The sequence below is a fragment of the Odontesthes bonariensis genome, chromosome 1, assembly GCF_027942865.1.
Source record: "Odontesthes bonariensis isolate fOdoBon6 chromosome 1, fOdoBon6.hap1, whole genome shotgun sequence".
Lineage (NCBI taxonomy): Eukaryota > Metazoa > Chordata > Actinopteri > Atheriniformes > Atherinopsidae > Odontesthes > Odontesthes bonariensis.
In genome coordinates this window covers 20112112-20129400 of record NC_134506.1, presented here as the reverse complement: position 1 = coordinate 20129400, position 17289 = coordinate 20112112, and the positions used below count along the sequence as shown (strand labels likewise).

The window sequence follows — 17289 nt, the reverse complement described above, 5'->3', positions numbered from 1 at the left end:
TTGACCACTCAAAGCCCTTTACGCTACAAGCCAGATTCGCCCTTTCACACAGATGTTCACAAAGCACTTCTTCATCCCTTTCTTCAACATGTAAACTGGGGGAAGCCAGGGGTCAAACCAATGACCTTCTGATTGTGGCTTAGGAGGCTGAACCATCACGTTGCCGCAGAAACTAATTAGATTCGCAGAGCATTAACTGCTCAATTATAAAAAAACAAACTAACAAACATGAAATTATTGTTTTAAATGTATCATCAATACACTGATGAACTAAAGTCTCCAGTGATAATAGAGTCTATCAATCAAAGGTTGCTTTCAAGAGTAGAAACAAACTGCAAACAGAGACAGAGAATACCTCTGTCATCACTTCTGTTGAGCTGTTGGGCCCTTTGGCAAGAAAGAAAAACAGTGGAGGAGATTGCGTGACTAAGAAGGAAGAATATTCCTCCCTTGTTTCCCAGTAGAAGGATGGCCTGCTTTTTTTCTTTCTTTTTCTCTTTTCTTCCAGATTTCTTCCTCTTTCAGCTCTTACTCTCCCTGTTTTTGCCCTGAGGGCCCATGCTCCGGTTCACTGACACTGCTGCAGCCTTAGAGCTAAAAAGTCATCCACCAAAGTTCACCGAGACAAGCCTCCTGATTTGTTTCCCCCGAGAAAAGGTTAAACAAACACGTAAATGAAGTGAGGGTTGGAGTCAATCAAAATACCTTTCAACAAAAAGAGAAACCTCAACAACAGTCCATCAAGTTTGACGATTTAAGACAAGACAGAAGTTGCAGAGAGGCCGGGTTTTAGTTTTTTTTTTCCTCATGTTGCCATGGAAACAATTGTTTTGTCCTCTTCCTTCCTGCTTTGCATTCCTCCACACAATGCGATGAAAACTAAATTGCCTTTCAACAAAGCCGATTGGATTGGTGTAAGGAAAAGAAGCGGGTAAAGACTCGACTGGCTGAAAGATGCCCGAGAGCTGAAAAATAAAAAACAGAAACATGCTCACAAAAGGCTGAGAGGAGAGGGGAACTGTTCGAGTATGTTCACTAACTGGTCATTTTGTATTCTCAGGGTTGCATGTTACCTGATATCAGGTAGACTGATTTCCATCTTTGACTCATTGCAGCACCAAGCCAGACAGTGGAATGTTTAAAGAGTAAAGCCCCAGTGAATACATGTACATGTCCCAACCCTCTTAATCCCTTAAAAGTTAAAAACCACACCGGATGTCACAAAGTCTTTGCTTCAATACACGTTGTCTCGCCACACCTTCTTAATTTGGCTCCACAGCATCTTTTATAACCACTCTTGCTCAATTCATGAACGGTGAGTGATTTGTTACCTCGTGCTCTTCTTCTTTACCTAAGAAGCAGAGCATGTTGTGAACCTATACCGTGAGTTTTACAGCACGACCTCAAACAACCAGGTGCATATCATAAAGAAGAGCCCTCATGTCAGCACGGTACAGAGTAAATACATCCTGAACACAAGAAAAAGGGGGCATGTACTCACAGTTCCTCCAGATAGGGGAAGTTCTTGAATACGTATGCTGGAAGCTCCGTGATGTTGTTCATGCTCAGGTCACTGCGGAAAGTAGAAAAAAATAAAATAAAAAACAACACTGTAAAATACACAAGTTCATTAGTGCATTCACACTTTTCAGTGACATCAAGTTTTCGCGTAATCTGATTAGTTGTCTGATTTGATACTTTTCTGCCATCTGTTCTACCATTTAACCATTTCACAAGTCCAACCAATGATTTTAATGATTGATACCCATTTAATAGCTTGACTTAAAGGTTTTGTAAAGTGTTACATTAACAAACCTTCAGTCTCATTCCCATTTTTTCCTAATTTCAAAAGAAACCTTGAAAAACAAAAAATAAATAAATAAACTATGTTATGAGCATGGAATTAAACCATGCATGAGGTAGTAATATTTAACTGTATACACACAAAAAAATGGGATACTAGGGTTACCTTTCCCCTATGTCAGCTGTATGTCTTTGACTGTGCCTGCGTCAGCCTAAACTCAAGGGAAAAAAGAAAGGCCATGAAAAAGCCCTTCTATTTAGCCTCAGGGATCTTCATTTTTCAAATCAACAAGTAAAGATAGGCATGTGGCAGCATGAAAAATATGCACACAGGACTTGATTCGCTTCCCCACCGAGTCTAATGCAAGTATATATACATTTACATTTTCATGGTGATAAATAAAAATTATTTTTAGATACCGTTTTAGGGAAAACAGTGAAGTGGTTTTGGCTGGCTATGAAAAATAAAAGACTACTGTGATAAAACAAAGTTTTACTGAAAAGAACAGTGAAAAACTCAGGTCTGGATCTCTAATCTTGATCAGCAATTCACTAACTTGCTTCAAAGAAAAGGCCCCCAGATGCCACATCTAAAGAGAGGGCACAAAGAAGGAAAAAAAAAAAACATACAGGATTCACAAACGAAGAACCCCCCCCCCCCCTTCCTTTTCACTCCTCTACTGGCCATCTTGAATTTCACTGCCAGATCTCTCCTGGACCTTGTGTGTGGGCCCCTGAATCCTACAAGGATCATATTGCTCTTCCTTTGCAGACCCAAACACACACACACACACACACACACACACACACACACACACACTTGCACAGAAGCCTTTAAAAAAGTGGGCCCTGACAACCACGATCATCCCAGTGACCTCTGTCACATCTCCATTTACCTGGTTATTCAGGTGAACTACGGGACTACAACAACATTTTCATCAACATCAAAACCCTTCTGATGATATTTATTTTGTAGCCCGACATCATCTCTGGTGGTGGTCTGCTACCACCGTTGGGCAGATGTACGGATGACTGGATCCACAACCACATTTTCAACTGTTTGACTAAATCCTCCACAGACCGTTGACTGGTCTAAACCACATGCAAGGCCGGGGAGTGACGGGAGGCCTGAATGACTTTATCACACTTCCTCCTTCCTTCTGTATCTGGCTGTTATACTCATCAAGGATCCTGGCCTGTCCCTGCTAAGACAGATTGAAGAGGATACTAAAAAATGCAGCCGTGATAAATGGTGACAAGCCTAAAAGCTTCTACAAATAGGTATCTGTAAATTGTTATCTCATGTGCCATGTAGCTTTATTTTAGCAGAGAAGAAACGGACAATCTGAGGAAGATACAAAAAAATGCACATAGAAACAAAGTGTGGCTGCTATACCGTACGATATAGCCGTCTATTGTTTATATATCGTTTTTTTTTTTTTTTATTAAAATTACACATTGTATGAACAATGAATGAAGGCTAAATGTAACAGCAGCAACGCTACTACTTTGCAGTAGCATTTTTAAGTCACCTGCAAAGACTCATTTACGGCAGTGCTGGGGGAGCTTGGCTGAGAGTTTGGCGAAGAGTACAATGGAAAACGCAATGGAAACAGAACCCAGAGAGGAATAAGTGCCGAAAAGAGGGAACCGGAATTCCATAGTGTGGTTTTGGTTTGGATTTAAAAAGTCAGACACCGACCAGACAACGGTAATTTGCAAAACATGCCGCCAACAAGACGTTCCTACCGATTCCAACACATCTAATCTGTTCTATCACTTAAAGCTGCAGTCTGCAAGATTTGTTGTTGTCATATGTAAAGTCCTACTTTTTGGCATTTTAAGAGTTTACATGATCTATCAGAACGCTTGAAGTTGAAAACGGTGACCTCCGTAGTCGCAAAATGCAAGAAATGCTTATTTTTTAACCGAAAAATAAAAAGTTATTCAACTTCCTGTCCCGCCCCTTCAAAACACATGAGAACTCGTGCACGTAGACGTGCACGCCAGATGCGCCTACACGACTCCTCATTCATCAACTCACCTGTCATTTGCGATCATGGAAGACACAGTAAGTAGACTAGCCCGAAATGAAGTTCAATAGTCCAGATGAATAACCGTGGGGACGAGCCTACATTGTATCGCGCGTGCACAATCGGTGATTGACAGGCAACAGAGCCCAGCTCGTAAACCTGATTGGTTACCTTTTACCGGTCCGGTCTGCAATTTTGTAAACAAACCTGCTGGCTTTGGAGGGACCTAGCGGGACATATAGGGGACCTAGAGAACTCTTTTTTTTTTGTATTGGGGTATTTAATGTACTACTTTCAGAATCCCCGGACAGTTCCAGGCATTATGCTTGAAAAAGAGTTGCAGACTGCAGCTTTAAAGGCACGACGTGAAAAACAGTACAGAGACGGCGTGAAGATGTGACAAACTACCTCAAAACCACAAACTAAAAATAAATAAATAAATAAAAATACACCAAACGAGCCTGAACGAATCGTTGACCAAAGGCATCCCCCATGACAAGCAGTCTCGAAGACACTGCAAAATCACAGATGCCATTGTCATTCATTTCATTTATATATATATAAAATTTTAAGGAAAAAAAAAATATACTATATCGGGATATATATCATTATATCAAATTTTGTCCATATTGCACAGCATTAACTCCAAGTACAGTTTCCCAACTTGTAATGTAATGTGCTAGTTAGCAATTTGATATTTACATAGATGTACGCAAGTTAAGTAGGTAAGGGATGATATTTTTGGTAATGGTAGCTTTCTGAAAACAACTCCATATTACAGCGAGCTTGAATGTTACTACATACTTACACCTGATAACTACAGGGTGAAACTGTTTAAACAATCTTATCTTCTTTATGGAGTGATTCAGAGGGTGGCTTGAAACTGTGTTTCCAAGACGACAACAGGTTTATAAACAGGATAAAAACATCAGTCGTCCATACTCTATTATTCCTTGAACTTGTCTTCTTAAAAAAAACAAAACGATGAACCAGGGAAGGCCTTTCATGGAGGTCATAAACTAAAGAACCACAGTTCACTGATTCCCACAGGAGGTTTCACCAGATGGACAAGCAGTGCAGCACTTCACAAATCAAGCCTGCATGGCAGAGTGGCCAAAGCCAACACACTTCTGGAAAATGGTGCTCTTGTGGTCTGATAGTTAGTAAATCCAACATTCAAAGTATAGCAGTCCGACATTTCAAACACACTTCAAAGTATAAGCTAGAAATCAGGTGCTGCTGCGGGGTCATGAACATACCGTTTCGCTTACATTCACCGTTTTGGGATTTTGTGTAATTAAATAGTTCCAGATAACACAAAAAGTGAAACATACAGCACATTTAGTCTTAATTTACAATCTTTCTCTGTCTGCAGAGTTGCTTCCAGAGGTAAATTAAACTTTCCTGTCATTAGACATAAGTACATGGATGCCAAAATTCTGACGCTAACCTGGTTAAGACCTTAATCTGAATAAGACGTAAACAGCTTCCTCTTATTAACTTTACCGAAATAATAACATATTCGAAGTGAGCAATAATTAAAAGAAGCTATATGGAGTATGACAAGCTTCTTCCCCTCTGCGGTTGGCCTCACCAACAAGGCCCTTGTGATGTGAAAATTACTTGGCAAAAAAATCTTTTCTGATTCTGATTATGCATACACCTACAAGAGCTCGTTCGGCATCCTGCGACACGCTGCTGCTTTACTACACTGTCCCAGGCTCCAGCGTTGCCAGGTTTAATTGTCATGAGCAACTTTAGGCTTCTTTTTTAAGAACACAGTAGGTTGTTTTGAGCTTGATTTCATAGATCAGATAGCTTGTTTCCATGACAAGCTCCAGTGGAGCTTATTGCTGAACAGGAAGGCAGCACTAAAATAGGAGACGCACTTAGGGGACGAAGGAGAAACCCCAGTAGAATAAAACTCTGTTTCAAAACTTATGGACATGAACAGGCCTCTGGATGGATGCAAACATTGTATTTGCGGAGGGGAATTCATTTTCAAATCTTTATTTTCTGTTTAAAACTTTGCTGCTTTTCTCTTTCATATCATTGGTTTTGGGTCACTTGGCAGCATTACTTTCCCCCCTACTTTTTGTTATTTAAATAAATAACATTCAAACACAAAGTTGTTCAATACCTGAAGCATTTAATAATACAATTTCTGAAGAGTGTGACATTGCTACAGGCGACGATCTCGGTGATATATTTTACCAACATTTCAGCTGTATTTCTGAGGTGTCTGACTCAGATCGAGCAGCAACTCTCATTGAGTCGTGACAAATGCTGCTGTTGCAGGGCTCCAGACTAACTTTTTACACTGGTGCGCCTAACTTTTTTTCTTAGGTGCACCAGCACAAAAGTTAGGTGCACCCAAATTTTCAAACACATTGCATTTAACACCGCAGTTTTACAGGTTACCTTTATTTATTTATTTTAAAATCGCTGTCCATATATGTCTATTAACTAGCAATCTGGTCAAAATAAAGTTCTTTATTTGAAGCACAATTCTACAAACTTACTGAACTTAACTTACTGAAAAAGTGTTGGTGCTTAAAGTGCTTCACTGGCCTGAAATTTAAACTTAAAACATCTCAAGATAAATTAAATAAAAAGAAAATCTAAATTAAAATTGCAAGTGTTTTAAGGGTTTCAAACTGAACATCTCATGGCATAATGTCTTATGGACTCCATTGCAGTCACATGCCCCTCGGATGGCCAACTCCTGTAGTTGGGTTAAATATATATATCAGTATATTCACCGGTCTTCCTCTCCTCAAGATACGGCCGTACACAGTGACGCCATGTACTCACTGTTCGCAATTAGCACAGCCGTCTTTTTTTTCCAATGTATCTGTGAAGACTCCTATAAATTTTGCGCACGCGACATCATTGCTGTACGTCGGGTTTATGTTCAAGCCATTTTTCTTCTGAAGAATTATTTCGGACTTGAACTTAGTGAAGGGAACTTTTGCAATATGGTCGGCAACGTTAAACTTGATTATCATCTCTGTTTGCTGCTGCCTGCCGCTGAAAGGCAGCAGGGAGCGGGGACACTTGAGCAGGTAATGTGTTTCATAGATGCGTTGTGCTTTTTCAGCATTTCAATTCGAAATCTATTAGAACCAGTCACAAATGCACTATTGCCACACTTTACAGTAAATGCAGTGCATTAATCGGCTTTTATCGGCTTTACTGTATTTAAGCCAGGTAAACTGGTTAAGCCACTCTCTTAGAAATTTATACACTTTACCCCTTTTAATTTCAATTGGTTCTGGCTCGGAGTCGATCGTATGTGGCTCATTATCTGATGCTAGCTCCGGATGCTAGCTCCGGACCAGGGCTTGACATAACGTGGGAGGTTGATAGCTCCGTGTCAGAGCATTGGTTGTGGTTATTTTTGGACGAATCAGGCCTTAACTTAACCAAAAAGTTGTCAATCGTTCTTTTCATCTTATCACCCGCGGCTACATCCACTGTTTATCTGACGAGCCGAGGTTCATCACCTCTCTGTCTGACTAGCAAGCACGTGTTCAAACGTACACGGGCCAATCAGAGGGGGGTCCCGCCCTACACTATCTCTGATTGGTTTAGACCACGATATGGGTCTAAGTGTGTCTGTTGTTGAACCACAGGGAGACTTAGAGTCGCTTAGACTTTTTTTTTTTTTTTTCCCTCGAACGGGTGGTTGCACCGGTGCAACCTGAGATTTTTTTTAGGCGCACCATTGAGAAAATAGGTCGCATGTGCTACCAAATTGGTCACACTCTGGAGCCCTGTGTTGTCGGGGAGAGCTCCTGCCATGGACTGTGTGCTTGGTTTGCAACATTTAGGTGTAGAGATGGGTGCAATGGGTTGCTAGCACAGAGTCTGCCTCTTTTCAAGATAGGTTGTACTTAATCCTTTGAGCACATTATTATTGGTATGAGAAAGTATACAGTAAATTGCCACAGAGCTCAGACCATACACCAAACTGAAAAATACCTGACTGGCAATTTTATTCTCAAATACATAGATTGTACTTGTCTGTGATTCGGCCTGGACAGCTGGTCGTATTGATTCCTCTTTTACGCACAACATTGTCACCAGCCATGTGTTGAACTGACCCAAGTTGTTTAAACAAGCAACGAAGAACGTTAACGGCTGCTGGCCGGTTCATAACAGAATTGAGAGCTTGTATCATAATTACGCTGCAACATAGCAGCTCTAAATGTCTGGACTACACCTTCGCTCCATTTCTGTGTTTTGTTTAAGGTTTTAGCAGCTGTTGCTTGTATAGTCAATATTTCCTTGAAATGTGATTTTGAAATAGTTTTTACCTTTCCAACTGGAAAATAAAAATTTAATAACGCCAATTACAAGTCAGGTTTCCTTGTCAGGTTCTAAAGCATGAAGGGAAGTACAGGAAGAGCTTTATTAGCTCATTGATTTAATAACTAAACTATATAAGTATATATATAAAACTATGTAGGTACATATTTCTAACTATATATGATGATATTTTATGTTAATAGCAAGGCCAAAAGCAAGAGCAAAAGAGTTTAAACTCCCCACTTCTGAGGAAAAGGAAATGCAGCGTCTCAACAGTTTAAAGGGATATGCCACCCCCAGGCCAAATTAAGTGTATCCCCGCATTCCCGATACATAAATAAGTGTGTGGGAGCGTTTTCCTGGCAACCCAGGCATTGTCCGAATCTCACAGCACTGACCACTGCTTGGTTGCGCGTAATACATACATGCTAGCGTCGCCACTCGAAATATTTTGCCCAACGTGAATTAATTTTCTTGATTTACCTTCTAATTACTGTGTGAGTGGTGTACTTTCACATCGAGTGCAAATGACTGTGTAAATCTACAAAGAAGGCTTGCTTTGCTCATGTCGGTTTGGGAACTAGTTTCCAGTGCGGAAAACACAGCCGAAGCACACTCCCCGCTACATCTTTGGGAATCCCCCCCCCCTGGGTGCTTCACGCTGGTTTGTTTGAAGAAAGCGGGGATGGGGATTCCCAAAGACGTAGCGGGGAGTGTGCTTCGGCTGTGTTTTCCGCACTGGAAACTAGTTCCCAAACCGACATGAGCAAAGCAAGCCTTCCGTTTTGATTTACACAGTCATTTGCACTCGATGTGAAAGTACACCACTCACACAGTAATTAGAAGGTAAATCAAGTAAATTAATTCACGTTGGGCGAAATATTTCGAGTGGCAACGCTGGCGACGCTAGCATGTATGTATTACGCGCAACCAAGCAGTGGTCAGTGCTGTGAGATTCGGACAATGCCTGGGTCGCCAGGAAAACGCTCCCACACACTTATTTATGTCTCGGGAATGCGGGGATACACTTGATTTGGCCTGGGGGTGGCATATCCCTTTAAAGGATAAGACCGGTTTTTTGACATTGGGCCCTTGATTTCACATTATAACATGATGTTCTACTCATCCCTGCTTGTTGTTGGTCATTTGGAGCTGTTCCGAAGATATTCGCGGGGCGTCTGGCTGCTCTCTTGAGATATTCGGCCATGAAACGGTTTCCTATGGGCAAGCTCATACAGGCACAAACTATGCTGTTTATAATTTATTAATTACTCTACACTAGCACTGATAACGTGGAGGTGCGTCGCTTACTTAAAAAAATCCGGGTTACTAATTTTGAATTTTAGCCGAATGAATAAAGAGGCAGCAGGTCTGTGGGCTGCCTGTGGCAGTAGCACCACGATGACGTCAGTAACACCCACTTTACGACAAAAAAAATCAAAATTACAATAACCCGGATTTTTTTAAGTAAGCGACGCACCTCCACGTTATCAGTGCTAGTGTAGAGTAATTAATAAATTATAAACAGCACAGTTTGTGCCTGTATAAACTTGCCCATAGGAAACCGTTTCATGGCCGAATATCTCAAGAGAGCAGCCAGACGCCTCGCGAATATCTTCGGAACAGCTCCAAATCTTCAACAACAAGCAGGGGTGAGTAGAACATCATGTTATAATGTGAAATCAAGGGCCCAATGTCAAAAAACCGATCTTATCCTTTAAGCTCCGACAAACAGTAACAGAGGACTACCCCGCAAATCTGAACAGTTCACTGAATGACATATTGTCAGATCTCCAGTAAAAGATGTTGTCTTGAAGGCAGCATATGTCTCTCAAAAATTAAAGAATGCATACCTCTGCATTAAAGGTATTTACAAAATTCAACAATGCCACAGACACTAATGAGCTCCCCCTACCATCACAGATGCTGTAATTGCACCTTTCACTTATAACGTCTTTGGAACATACATTTTCCCCCAAAAAGCAGCTAAAACGTGGACTCATCTGTCCGCAAAAGTTAAAAGTTACTCCTAAACTCATGTGGTTATATTCATAAAGATAACATGACAGTTTCTTATGCAGTGCCATCGGAGAACTTTAAGGTCACTTTTTACAACATTGTGCACAGATGTTGAATGAAGTTACCTTTTTGTTTTCACAATTTTGCTTTGAGAAATACTGTTTTTTAAACTAAATTGTGATTCTTTGATGCAGTTTGGCACAAAGTGGTGAGTCACAACCCAACCAAGTTTGGGAAGATTTTAATACCCAATCATGGAACCTTAACCTGTCACCAGGAAATCTGCTTAATGTACAATCTTCAAACACAGTGATGTTTGTATGTATGAAACATTTTTCTAGCTTTCCTTGCTACATCAAAAACTAGTCTGTGTAGAAAATAGATCAGAAAAATGTTTAAATATTTAGATTTTGTAAATTCAGTTGGTCAACAACACAAGTTTTTGTCTTTACTCCTTATATTTATTGAGACCAAAGTGTTCACCACAGTCTTTTTTCATAGTCTTCATTCAAACTGAACTAAAATGCTAAACCTAGCTAAGGAGCGACACTGAACTTTTAGAGAAACTTGAATGTTCACCACTATAAAGGACAGGGAAAAAAGCAAGAGTATCATTGGAAACAAAATGCAGCAAAGTCATCCTGGGAATACTTATTGCAACTGATTTGATCAATTCTTAGCCATCTAAGAAGCCCAGCCTTTTGACTGCAATATCTTTTGTTGCCTTTGCAACAATAATTAAAATCAATGAATGACAGAATATCATTCACTGACCATTTTTTATTAACCAAACATTTATGAAGTAGTGCAGATGGCAAGCCAACGGCAGAATAAAAAGACTGTACTCCACGGAGACCTTGCATGCAATAAAACGAGCATACCCTGCAGACTCAATGCTCCAAAGAGCTGCAGCCAAGCAGAAGTTTTAAAAGTAATGCGAGGTGCAAGGGCTCAATGCACGTAAACACGGCTGTCAGGATAGATTTGTCAGACAAAAAACAGGAGTACTCTCTATGCCTGTAGCTAACTGTCAGGAAGCTAAGGATTAATTAGTTATGCTTTGTGGTTTAAGAAAAACCAACAATCAAAAAAAAAATAATACACCACCTTTGTTAAAGACTTGGTAATAATCAATTGTCGCAATAACTACAAAAGTGTAGCACTTTGGTTTTGACAAGCTAACCTAACCACAGGTGGTCCAACGCCACACAGTGTTTCCTTTTTTTCATAATTCAATGCACATGTGGTGAATGTGAAATAAAAAAGGTCAATAAAAACAAGAGTATTCACTATTGACATTGAATATCAAGTGCCTGCTTGTTGAACACTACATATATATGCCAGGATACCACGCCCCCACTGTTCTGCTTCCATGCAGATATCCCAAGGCGTGTGGGCGTCTGCCTCATGGATTTCTAGCCGTTTCCCCATACCACCGCAGAAGGCAATTGGCAGCTACCACAGGTGTGTGGTAGTTGCTGTTGTGAGACAGGTTCTTCAGGGCGAAGCCATAGCCCAAGTCCTTGCCATCTATCGGACAACCGCGCTCCCGCCACACCACTGCGCGCTCATAATGGACTTGACAGGAGGTCAAGTGCTGGGTCCTTGTCTCGTGACTCCCAGCTCCGGTCCATCGCTGGAAACCATAACTTCTATGTTATGCAGCTGTGTTACCCAGCTGTCCTTCCCACCAGGCCAGATACCCACTTCTTCTCTTTTTCCATTTCCCCCTCTGCTTGGAGACAGGATGGGTTTGGACCAGGAGATCCTTGGTCTTCCATTTAAAATCATAGATATTATTCTACTCAATTGAGAAGAGCTTTATCATCGCAGACTATAAAAGATTCAGCGTATTTCTGCCATTAGAAATGACAAAAATGCAGACCATTTAACTCAGAACCCTGCATTTCTTCAGAACTCATCTTTGGCCCACATTTCATATTTTAGGATTGTGAGCTAAACTCAGAAACCCTGAAATGATGATCAGTAGAAACTTTGTTTTGGGAATGGAAATACGTGGAATAAATGGAGAACAGAATAAAGACTGTAGGGTTAAAGATTGTGAGAGAGGGGGTAGAAACATTAATGTTCTTCCATCCACAGCCCATCCTGCTTTGCAGTGGAAACTACCGACTAGCTCCTTTCACCTCTACTGACCAAGAACAAAAGTATCATTCAGTAAAAAATGGATTGAGAGCACCAGTGGTGAAGCCGGCAAGTTCCACCAGTGGAGTGCAAGACCCCTGACGCCACCCCTTCATCCCCCCGCCCAACGTCTATGAAACATTCACTCTATGAAAGAAGTTAACTTAACTGAGTTGTAAGCTGTAATAACACCCTTGTGCTCCCTTAAAGTGCACAAGAATTTGTGTGGACAATATACCAAAATAATTAAACCTAAGCAGAGAGTCAGGCACAGGTAAACTACAAATCCTCAAATGGATTGTTTGCTTTGTTACTGGCTGAGGGGCCTCCTCTTGTCTCTCATCTGTTTTTCTGTGACATGGCTGCTGCCATTGCAGAAGCCAAAACTCAGATCCCGGTGGGCTGCAGGTAAGAGTCCACGCCAGTGCTGTCAAATCATTTATTGTAAAAAAAAATGTGTGTGGCTCCATAAGTGACTTTTCACTTTAAATCAACAGCAGATATTTAACAAAATAATTCCCTAAAATATAGATTTTTGTAATAGGGGTTATTTCTTTGCCTTTGAGCACTGAATCCACTAATTCACACACCGTCTCTAGAAGGTTTCTGCTTTTTCAGAGTCAATATGTGGTCACAATTACAAATTCAAAGTTAAAAAAAAAACACTTCTATGTGAGATTTTTCTTTAAGACACCAGCATACCATTGTGGGTGCATTAGCCCCGAGAGAAAGAGCCCTTGCAGCTGCATTATGTCTCACTAATCCATCATGATCCCTAACCCCACTGCTCCACACACAAAAGACTGAGGGAGTGGGAGAGGACAACTAAAGTTCAAGAGACAAGGAGAACAAATGAGTATGGGACAGAGAGGGTGACAAACAACCTTTCACATACTTTTAAAACTCGGAGGTGGATCCATTAAGCAGTTTAGTGTTTAAAACCTGTCACAGAGCATCTAGATTACAATGTGCAGTGCAGAATGTGAGAACGGAGGACTGCACACACTTTTTTTCCATCCTTTTCCAGTTTGGCATTAAACTGGCAAGCATGGAGGCAGTAAGGTCAACGATATCATTTTGAAAACATTGTTTCATGTTGTGATTGAGAAGTCTGACTGCCCATAATACACTGGGGTACTTTTTCCCCCCCAGAGGAAGAGACATGCTCAGAGTTTCAGTTATACGCAGTTAGCCTTGTGTGACATGTTTCCGCTTACTGTTTAGTTTACCTCACACATGCTTGACAATGTTGATTTCAAGTGGCACAGGATTGGTTCTGGTGTGACGAGGGCCGGGCCAGGATTCTTAAAATGCGGCTAAACAGCACAGGGGTTTCCAAAAACAAGAGCAAATCTTTAAACTTTCTTCAAGCCAAATATAGTTACCGTCTTGATCAAGTCACTTTATCACATTTGCAACATACGTGTAAGCCAAGTAAACCCGAAGTCGTAATTGTTCTTCTGTTTGCTTTTTGAGTAAGCAGAGCCAGGGGTGGTTACTTTGGTTTGTGATTAACCCAGAGGTTGTGAAACAAACAGTTGCTTCACAAGGCAATCATCAACTGTATCTGCAACACTCCATAAAGGCCCAGCCTACCTGGTATTCATTGGCATCACATTTAATCAAATTGAGCGCCCTGCCTTGAAGCACTAGTTGGACTTTACAGATGAATTTGATAATAACACAAGATTGATTTCCTAATTTCTGTGCACAAAACAAAAGTGCTTGGAACAAGGTGCCGTTGGCTACCAGCCACAAGTTACTCACCCAAATCTTGCCCCAATTGTGACCTCGGCACTTGTTACTTTACTCGGGAAGTCAGCCACATGATGTTTCCAACCCTGACGCTAGAAAGTTATCGCTTTACCTGTCATCAAGTGGCACGCTGCAGCTTGTTAATGGGTTTCTGAAACCTCAGAAACAGATTCTGCCTGCCGGTAACAACACCATATTTTGTCAGGGACCAAACAACTGTTTAAACATTTCCACACACTGCACTAACCACCGCTGCAGCATGCGCAGACGCCTCGCCATGTAAGAGAGACTGTGGAAATACTGGAACTGAGTTCACACTGTTGCTTGCAGCAGGTTAATGATGAGTGTATGAGGTGCAGAAGTCATAAATCAGGGGGGAAAAAACATATCTAGGACTGCAAAGGTTGGACAATTAACTAAAAATGTCAAATTACTATTACTGACGTAGTGTAATGCAGAAATGTTCAACAGTCTGCAACATCAAATGCGATGTTTAGTAGCTTTTCTATGTGCAATAACATTGCAAATCTAATATTTTGGCTTATTCAGTTTTGGAAATGTGTGAAGTGTGCATTTTTCCACTATTATACCATTTTGTAAATATAAACACTGACAAAAGAAAGAATCAGATCTGCACAATTACCATTGTGAAACCATGAGTGTTCATGGTTATAAAATGTCTTTAAATAAAATTTAAGAAAACATAGCTGTCAATAGTTTTTCCATGTACATACGAAATAATACATTTTATCAAAAAAGCTTAAAACAAAAATGAATAGAAACGGATTTAATATAGTTTTAATTGCTGATGGGATTTTTTTTAGCCGCTCTTACATAGATAACAAGTTGTCGAGCTTTAACTGGTTTCAATCAACCTCTTTAAAGTTATGGCATATTAAGCGGAACCTCTTCCTAACATCTCTATTAAAGCATTTCCTCCGTGGAGCTACTTGAAGAAAGTTTTGCCCATTGATGTTCACTGACCATCTTTCACTCTGGTGCAAACAAACAAACAAAAAAAAGTCTCATATCTAGGATTTCGTATTAAGGCTGTTATAAGCGCACAAACACGGTGAAGGTTGTCGATTCCACTGAGGATGATGGTAAGGTACTTACAGGTAGTAGGTGAAAGCACTGAGTCCAGTTGGGACGGTGGTTAGTCCTCTTCCCGAGCAGTCTGCACCCCCATCTTCATCGCAGCTGCATGAGGGCGAACATACGGCCGCCGACTGCCCTTGACCGGAGGCACTGGGACGAAGGAAACACCACAAACATATCCAAAACAAATCCACACGCATTTTCCTCCTCGTCGGTTCAGGTGAAAGCGGTGAAAAAGAAAGGCCTTTGTTTGTGGTTTCTTCTACTCCGGACGTCGACTTCTCATGTGGTTGGTCGGTTGAGGCATGAAGAGATGTAGCCTAACCGACGCTTTTCAAAACAAAATTTAACGTCCGAACACTTCATACATTCACTAGCCTGATCAAAAAATGCGCACGCGAACGTTTAGCTAGCTTAAAAACCGAACGGAGACAAGCAAGTTACCTTGCAGTGAAACATTTCTCAAACCTGCCTGTCGTATTAGTCCATGAAAATAAAGTGGCAGTGTTGGCGACAAGAGCGGCAGCCTACCTTGCGTTTTTTACGTTTTCGTTGTCCCATTAAATAACTCCAAAATAATTAAACAATAGGGGGAAAAAAAGAGAAGAAACAAAACCGAGCGGTGCCTGGTAACGCGTCGCTAAAAGGCTAGCCCTGTTGCAGTGAAATCTTCAGCTAAACATGCCGGACGATAATTTGCGTCCTGGTTTGTTTCCTTTGCAGGAGAGCACCGTCAGTTTTCAGCCATTCCTGGCGTCCCCCCCCCCACCCCCTCCGCTCAACTCCTCTCCTGACATCAACAGCGTGCTTGTAGCTCGACAGGCACCCTACCGGACAACCTGCAGCAGCACTGGGCCCCCGGCCTGTGCGGCACTGAGACCTGCACCGCAGCGTCAGACTGCCAACAAGTGCACACTCCCCTACCACGAGTTTCAACACAGTCAGGTAAAACATTTCACACGTCTGGAAGGCCATGTTTGTCTCTGCTAGGTAAAGCTGGCCATCACAGCAGCTCGACTAACTAGATGTTTGCTTTTGTTTTGTTTTTTACATCTCAGCCTTTATACACATCTTTGTCTTTGTTAGGTGCTAAGGGGTCCAATGGCAAAAGACACGGGTTTCAATTAGTTTGAGGCCTGTCAGCCTATTTTTTCGGATTGTGCACAGAAAAAAACATTTACTCATAAAGATAAGTTTAACAGATTATGTCACAAAAGTAAATATCTTAATTAAAGTTAACTGTGAGCTGCAGGGTAAGAAACAATGGTTTGTTTAATGTGTAATACTCTTATTGCAGTCGGTAATCCAACTTTACTTGATATTTAAGCAGCCTTGAATCATTTTAATTAGTGTCAGATAAATCTGCAGTCTCTCAGTAAAATCACAACATAAAAAGTCACTTTTATTGCGCAGGAGCGGGATGTTAGCAGTAAGACGTGCTGCCTTTCTGAAGTTACGAAGGGCTGAGCTTTTCATAAAGTTCATCCTCCTTTGTGTTACTCCTTGAAATAGCCTCCAGAAATCCATCAACTTGTAACTTGATATTTATCAAATTAACAGGAATATGTTATCGTAGATTTATCATGAGGTAGTCTGGGAAGTAACTTGGATGCAATGGAATATCAAGTGCACAATCTCCCTCTGTGTGTTCCCTGTAATGGAATAACAGGGTATGGTTTCAGCAAAATGGAAAACTAACTGAAGTACAGTTCCACTCGCCTCACTTCCAGGACTTCACACTTTGAGAACGCCAGTCGTTCTCCTCACTAATCTTATGTGGTAGATAATTGACTGGGTGGAGACTTGACAAAGAGGAATCACAATGTACAGAGTTCAGTGGAGATTACATTAAGCATGCAAGTACGATCCAGGTCTCTGTACGTGTCATATCCGAGACGATGTTAAGAAGTAACAAAATACTAAGAAATAATGTGACGTTGTTATGTTTACGTTTCAGGAAAGTTTGTGAGAAGAAAAAAAAAAAAGGAAGGGTGAATGAGTGCCAAGAATGCAGAGGTTAGCGACTCCTGCTTCACACAGATTACACACTGTTGTTCTTAGAGTTACCTTTTACCTCGTTGTCTGTTTAACCCCCAACACGCAGGAAAAGCTCAGCGATGGAGAT

General features: G+C 41.1%; 1 protein-coding gene across 1 annotated transcript in view; it reads right to left on the bottom strand.

Annotated features, from left to right (window-relative positions):
* Nucleotides 1-15931, bottom strand: part of lgr4 (leucine-rich repeat containing G protein-coupled receptor 4) — a 38641-nt gene extending 22710 nt beyond the window's left edge. Inside the window, exons 1-2 of the mRNA XM_075455268.1 lie at nt 15183-15931; nt 1502-1573 (exon numbers count right to left, since the gene is read on the bottom strand). Of these exons, the coding sequence (XP_075311383.1) occupies nt 1502-1573; nt 15183-15364 (254 nt within the window). The 5' untranslated portion in view covers nt 15365-15931. The remainder of the gene's footprint in view (nt 1-1501; nt 1574-15182) is intronic.
* Between the last annotated feature and the right edge of the window lie 1358 nt (nt 15932-17289).